An 8027-nucleotide genomic window follows, 5' to 3' on the forward strand; every position below is an offset into this window, starting at 1 on the left:
CAGACAGAGAGACAGACAGACGGACGGACGGATGGACGGACGGACAGACAGACAGACAGACAGACAGACAGACAGACAGACAGACAGACAGATAGATAGATAGATAGATAGATAGATAGATAGATGATAAATAATAAAACATTTATAGCAATATACTGAAGTAAACATATATCAAATATCTCATTATACTGTTGTCTTAGCCTTTTTGTTATGTCCTGAGATGCTACAGTTCCAAGGGGATGAAAGGAAGTAAATGGATTCATGAACATATGCACTGTGTCCCTGCCCCAATTATTCTGATCATAGAGATGGCTAAGTGAATAAATAGTTCACTACAGTGTAGATGAACTAAACTGAGGAATGATTCTCTATTCCTGACTGGACAGAGATGTATGTTACAAGCTTTCATCAGGCTACTCAGAACAACTTCAAACTTATGAGTTGGCTATTTCTGGATCTTTCCATTTGTTGTTTTCCTGCATGGACCTGAAATCACAGAAGGCAAAAAAGCAGATTCGTTGGGCAGCTATGTGTGTTCTTGTGTATGCATGTAATTTCATCCATTTAGTTTTCATGACTCATCCCTGTATGTGTTTCCTTATTCCTATTATACATATGTCACCTACAGAGCATAGTGATGAGATTCTTGTATCTCTTGGTGTATAAAATATAAATGTAAACAAGAAGGGTTAAAGAGCCCGTGGTCCGTAAAAGAGTTATCACAGGGAGCATGAACATGAAATGATTCTAGCCCAGGTTCTTGGGAGGAGAGGGAATTTGTGTTTCAAAAAAGTGTAATATAAAAAATGAACTCTTGGGAACAAATACACTCATCAGGAAGACACACTAGCTACCAGATAAGTTGGCTCATATATTTAGATAATCAGCTTCAAGTTTTGCTCCATTTGTTTTTCTTATAGAAATTTCTTCTTATAGAAATTTTTTCTTTTTGTCCGGAGGTTTGAACTCACGAACACATGCTTGTATGGCTTATTTACTCAGCTGGTGGCTAGCTTTTAAGCATTTGATCCATATGTCTGAACTCTTTCTTTTGGACTTTCCTGCAAGGGCTAACTTCAAAGTGTATTCCTCCAGATCTCAGCCTCTCAATTAGCTAGGATTACAAAGGTACCTGGTACCAATGTTCCTATTATACCCTCATATTTATTAAGCACTTTCAATTTGCAAAAGTATGGAGGGATACCTTGAAGATCTAATTTTATCTAAAATACACAGAGAGATGCATAAACCACCACAGTGGCATATATCCTAAGGGGACAAAAGTGTAAACAGTGTGAATGGAAGTCTTGCATGCTTCTAAGACAGAGCCAGAGGATTGTTGTCCAGGTCTTTACAACCCTGCTGACCAACATAGCCACAACAGTCTCTTCTACACACTGAGAGGCAACATAGCTGGGTATCTTCTTGGTTGAGGGGAAAAAAAATTTATCAGTCTTGCAATTACATTTGAAAGCATTATTTTTAAATCACTGGTAGCTTTAAATGAAACCAACTTGCATTTGAATGACTGAAGTATCCTTAGATTTTTAAAAATGGGAAGGGAAGGCTGCTTTATTGAAGTTTTAATGATTGCCAAATTTACCCAAATCAGCAGGTTTAAATGAGGCATTGGCATTCGAAGGGGAAAGGGCTCGGACACGAGATAGGACACTCAAGTCAGAGGAAGAACACATACATTTAAACTTGCTGCACTGGAGCAAATACTTCCCACTGGATGTCATGCATGTCTTTGAAGTTGGGTAGTACAGTATTCTGTGTTAAATGCATTTTATGGGGATTTGGAGAGAATTTAGGTAAAGGCTGCCCCAATAAATGATTTACTAGCTCTAATAAAACATCAAGGAAATTGTTCAGATTGTATCTCGGCCCATTTAAAACAGAAGTTTATAGAGGTCTCAGCTACTCACATATCCTCAGCTCTGGTTTAAAAAGAAATGGGTATGGTGGTTAATTTTTCCATATTATGCTTTAAAATAATAGCTATTTCAAGAGAAGGAAGAGTTCAGAAATAAATAAATTAGTAAGGCAGACAAAGGGATTTCCTTCTCTTAGAAGGTCAAGGTGATACTGAGATCTCCATCACGTACTGCTCACAGCACTGAGATACTAGAGCTCAGCGTGGCTCAGAAGTCAGATATACAAAATAAGAAATGGTCTTAGAGGGTCCCACGTCCAGATGACAGCCCCGTTTTCATTACTGTGCCTAAATGTCTGAAATAAACATTTCCAGTCAAGTAAGTTTTATCTGGGCCCTTTGTTTCCATTTTTGGTCACTTGGCCCCATTGGGGGGGGGGCGCTGTGGTGGCACAGTATATCTCAATGGAACTGCTCCATCCAGGGCAGAAGCTGCTTACCTCATGACAGCTGGAATAAAGCAGAGAGGAAAGAGCTAGGATCCCAATACTCCCTTCTAGGCCACACCCTCAGTGTACTAACTTCCTTCCTTCCTCAAGATTCCACACCTTCAAACAGGCAAGTATCACAGACTATTGATGGAGCCTTGAGAATATATTTGGACCTTTGGAGTCCCAGACTATGACATCCTTATCTTTGAAACTTTGAAAAACACATTCCCTTAAGACAAATTATTGTCCATATTAGTAAAAAAAAAAATAGTTGCCTTTGCTATTAATCTGAATGCTTCAGTCTCTCTACAGGAAGGATATCTTAGGTATACAATCTCCTGACTTTCACAATAACTATCAAATCTCATAGTACAGGAATTGTTGTTCCCGTGTGACACAAGATCAAACAGCCTCAGAGGGTTCAAACACCTTGCCCAAGGTTATATAGCAGTGGCAGAACTGGAATTCACACCCACGATGATCTACCAACAAGGCCCAGGTATTGTCCATTTCTTTCCATTTGCATGTTTCGTTCAAGGAATATTAGTTGAGCCCTGTGGTAGGAAGTATATACACAGAAGGAACTAAAACAAAATGTGGTAGGTTATGCTTCTGAAGATAGCCACAAGTTATCTTCTTTACCAATGCTGTCTGTGAGAGACTACCTTCCCATTGCTTCACCAGAAAGTGAAGTCTTCCCACGCTGGATGGCCCTGCTAAGTTATTTTACACAATAAAATAGCTTCTCATGAATTCATAGCCCTCAAAACTGCAAGCAAATAAAAACGGTTGTGGCCCGACACTAGCCTACAGAGTTCCTGCATGAAACACTGACTACCAAAATGGGTCAGAGGCCCAGTTGGTAAGAGGCAAAGCAAAGAGAGGTAGAAGTGGGGGAAATATATGAAATTTCAATTAGACAAAGGTCAAGGGTTTACCTATGCAACATAGCAATTGCAATTAACAGAAATACATTGCATTTTGGAAAATTGCTAAAAATGTAAACATACTTTCTTAGAAAGGATTTCACTAGGTAATCCACTAGGGTCTTGAACTTACTGCATCACTCAGGGCAGGTTTAAACTCCTAATCTTCCTATTTCAACTTCCCAAGTGCTGGCTTTAAAGGTACATACCACAATACCTGGTAAGAATATAAATTTTCACTGTTCTCAATACACACACACACACACACACACACACGCACATAAGGTACAGCATATATTAGAAACATCTCAGTTTATGTATACATATATCAGTGCATCATGTTATATGCCACAAATATATAAAAATTTTACAGTCAGTGAGAAATAGTGTAAGTGTAGCTATGAGAAAATAACAAAGAAGCATCTAGAAGAGTATAGTGCATGGATAGGTAAGCTTTTTGATAAACAAACAGAGTGAACATTCTGGACTTTGTGGGCTGCACTGTCTTTGAAACAATGACTCCTTTCTGCCTTGAAAGGTTAGAAGACAATGATCATAAGTGAGTTCCAATAAAACTTCATGTGCCAATGCATAACCTACAAAACTAAGATAATTAAGGAAAGGGGTAGAATTTGGGAGGGAAAAGAAGAATGATTTAAGGGGCAACGTTGACCAAAACACATTGTATTCTTAAACTGTTCTGTTGAATGGCAACTCCTCTGTACAAGTACTTAAAGATAATTCAAAACAACATGATACACTTTATTAAAAACCACAAAAGGAAGCAGGATTGGGTTACAGTGGAAGACCTAGAGAATCATGGGAGCTTTCACACCTGGGACCTTGGAACCCCATCTTAAAGTTGCAGTTGAAGATGAATCCCTGAGCTCCTTGGGCATGTTAACCCTACATGGGAAATAATAATGACATTGGTATGTTCCATACTCTGGACTTTGGAGATGTTAGTCCTGAATGGCAATAGGGAGTTGAGTCATCAGAAAAATCCTGGAACACTGGGCAAATTTAGGAGCTGGGATTTAACTTAATGAAGCGTTTTCTCTAGTTCTGGTAAATTTCAATCAAGAACATAGCACAGAGCGTAAGAAAACTCCCAACTATCTCTTCTACACTTCAATAGCATGTATCTGGAGCCTCAGTTCTGGCAAATGTTTTATTAATTAAATCTAATGTTGTACATATAACACCCCCTCCCTTAAGAGACGAACACAAACTTAAGAGTTTTCAAAGAACAGCGGGCATATCATTTGGTATTTCATACTATAGCCTCTCTTGTGTTTCTTTTTCTCTCTATAAGAGGCATGAATATCCCCTTATCTTCTGGACCCTTCAGCCTCTTTTCCTCCCTGACAATTGGCCATGACCTGCTTGATCTAGAAAGCTACTCACTAGGTGGTCCTGGGTGCCATACTCCAGCTGCTTCTAGAAGGCATGTACTTGGGCATCTACATATAGACGAAGGAGTTAAAGAAACACATGACTAAATAAATGAGATCTGGGCTGATCCCCTGGCTTCTAAAGGTGGCTCAAGAATGGAGGAGTGAGCAAAGACTTTGAAGATCAAGAAATAGGGCACATGGGGAAGCGACCGGGAGAATGGACTAATTGGATGGAGAGAGAAGCAGCAGGTAAAAACAGATGAGATTCGCTCCTGATACTCCCCCCTCCCAAATATATATACTCTGTCACACTGTCACAGTGCTTCTGTGGTGCATATGAAGTAAGGAGGCCAGATCTGGCCAACGCCATATTAGTGGATGAGAGGGTCTGGCATTTTGTCTTTATGCTGGAGGAAGGACCACCCCCCATCACCTGCCTCCCAGGTAATGGGTACCCGGACCTCTGGAGGCAGGGGCAGGCACTTGGCTGATAGGTTACTGAATCTGTCAATCTAGTGCTTGGGACTGGGAATTTCCTGAGCATCTGCTCCTTCTGCCTAGCCCAGACTCCATGCCACGTGTGTCTCCGTGATCGTGTCCTGTATCCTGTCTCCTGGCTTGTCTCCAGTCATCATGGAGTCCCAATTCAGCTCTCCATTGGAGCTGAATTGGCTTGTTGGTATTGTTCTTGTTATTTCTTTCCTCTTTAGCATGTTTCCTAGCTGGGTTTTTACATGCTGCAGTCCTTTGTAACAACTTGTGGCCTGCAGCCTGTTAACTGTATAATAAAGACTCCAATATTCTATACTTTAAAATGTGGCTTCTGGGATGATTTATCTTACAACACATACACCATTGTGAACTCCTTCATTCTTCTGGGAGGCTCCCTTCCTCACCACTTTACAGACTTTTCACACACTTTATGCATGCATTTTCATAAACAGATACTAAAGCAGTTACCACCTTAGAGAAAACATTGACTGATCCACTTCAATGTCAGTGAATGGAGGTTTGCAGCGTACATCCAGCCAGTCTCCCAATTCGGTCTCCAGGCTCTGTCCATACCATCTGGTCACTATTTCACAAGTTATATTCTCCCTAAGATCTGGTCTAAAGAACTTTTCAGAGAACCTTTCTCCATACTCAATTTGATCATCATCTTCTCTATATAGGCATGCAGAACTTTCCACAATTTTAAACATAATTACTCAATCATAATGGAGTTTTAAATATCCATATCTCTATAGTCTATGGTAAGCATGCAATCATTTTTGTTAAATTGATTAATAATCATAGAAGAGAACAAGTAAAGACTTGCTGCATTCAATATATTTGAGTTTGATTTAAAAAAAAAAAGACAGAACATAGTCACTCACCAAACTGAAAACTGGTGTTTCTCCAGTTCCTCCACATAAGATGTATCCTGTGAATAATTTTCAAGTTCTCTGGATCTCCAAAACCTTGATTTCTCCTTCACAGAATGGTCAGGCTGTCTCCCTGGCCAGAAGAATAGGTAAGTGAATAACTGAAGTACATTATTAACAGCAGACAGAAAGTTCACTTGGACTCACAGACATTTTCCCCAGAGTAGCTTTGGGAATCATTGAGCGTAAAGGGGCATTGTTAGTCACTGTCCTTCCATTGAAATTATTGTGCCACATTCCAGGTTTCTCTCAGGACATCCTTATCTCAACTACAGTGCAGACCCTGTGTGTTTACTTTTGTGTTATCTCACACAAAATGGCAGACATTGATCAGGATATACTGTATTCATAAACTGCTTTGTTAAATGGAAACTCTTTTGTACAACTATTTAAAGATAAACTTTAAAAACCCCAAAACATTGTTACAATTTTAAAAAATACACTCATAAGCATAGCATTATATAATGTAAACAGGAATTTGGTCGCAAGTAAAAGAAGCATAGCTTGTCTTAGCTCTTAGCCAAAGGGAATTTGAAAGAAGACTAAAACAAGGAGTCTGTAGAGAAGATAGGGAGGCAACTAAATTTCAAGAACAAAGGAACCAAGGAAGAGCTTGAAGAATCTCCTGGAACTCTACTCACACCTGCTCTCTGCTTCACAGGTCAGCGCAGGTCTAGTTTTGCCACCAAAGAGCAATGGAGTTCCACAGCTGGAACTCTCCACAACAGCAATTTATGTTCAAGTTTTAAAGAGATAATTTTCTCAAACTTAGGGGAACTGTGTGACTGGTGATTCATGCAAAGATTTGGGGAGCCCCCAATATATAGTAGGGACTTTGAGAAAAAGGTTGACAGGACACCTCTTCCTTTGCCACCCAAAGAGCTCAACTTCTACCTCTGATACATGTGAGTCTACTGGAAGATATTAGTATAAAACACTAGTGAGAAAAGATAGATTGAAAAAAAAATCAGACCAGAAGAGAAGCAAGTTAGGCTTGTCTTACATTTATGGAAGAAGTGTTACAACGCTTCCTTTCTTTCTCTATATGCTTCTAATTATCATTTGTGAAGTGCCAATTGCCAGAAAAAAAAAAGATTCTTGCTATCAGTTCATACAACTTTTAGCACAACTCTATAGTTGGAGTATTTTTGAAATTACAAAATGTTACTTTGGGTTGGCAAGCTTCGATTACTAGGGAAAGCTCAGAGAGAAATTCAGGCAGACTAGATGTGTCATCAAATTGCTAGTAACTTCAACAGCTTCTTTTTTTTTTTTTTTTTTCAGTCGTGGGGCTTGAACTCTGGGCCTGGGCGCTGTCCCTCAGCTCTTCAGCTCAAGGCAAGCGCTCTACCACTTAAGCTACAGCGCCACTTCCGGTTTTCTGGTGGTTTATTGGAGATAGGAGTCTCACGGTCTCTCCTGCCCGGGCTGGTTTGAACCGTGATCCTCAGATCTCAGCCTCCTGAGTAGCTATGATTACAAGCGTGAGCCACCAGCGCCCGGCCAGCTTCTTTTATTATGAACAAAGTCCAGCTATGACAACCATCAATCTGAAATTCCTTTCCTTGCAGGCTTTTGTATCTTGCTTTTCCTCAATAGCTCTTACTACACTAAAAGTGTTCTGATCAGATTTTTCAGCTTTTGAATTCTTTTATTGGTTATATTTTTTTAATTGTGAAAATACTGTTGGGGGGGCTACAATTACATGGGCAAGATAATGAGTACATTTCTTATCAAGCATTGTAGCCTTCTTCTTTGTTTCCCTTTACCATCCTTCTCCCGCCTCCCCCACCCAATCCTCCCTAGCCCCTCCCCACAAAAGTTGTAAAGTTCGTTTTTGACATAACGACTTGTACATCTCATTGTTGCAATGGGTCCACCTGTATCCCTATTTAAATGATTTGTTTTTCCCC

At 39.8% G+C, this 8027-nt stretch overlaps 1 protein-coding gene across 1 annotated transcript in view; it reads right to left on the bottom strand.

The window, feature by feature from the left end:
* Ofcc1 (orofacial cleft 1 candidate 1) overlaps positions 1 to 8027 on the bottom strand; it is a 262066-nt gene that overhangs the window by 133012 nt on the left and 121027 nt on the right. The window contains 1 exon segment of the mRNA XM_013016629.1: positions 6067 to 6187. Coding sequence (XP_012872083.1) covers positions 6067 to 6187 — 121 coding nt within the window.

Source organism: Dipodomys ordii, unplaced genomic scaffold (genome assembly GCF_000151885.1).
Source record: "Dipodomys ordii isolate 6190 unplaced genomic scaffold, Dord_2.0 Scaffold32, whole genome shotgun sequence".
In the NCBI taxonomy this organism is placed as follows: Eukaryota; Metazoa; Chordata; class Mammalia; order Rodentia; family Heteromyidae; genus Dipodomys; species Dipodomys ordii.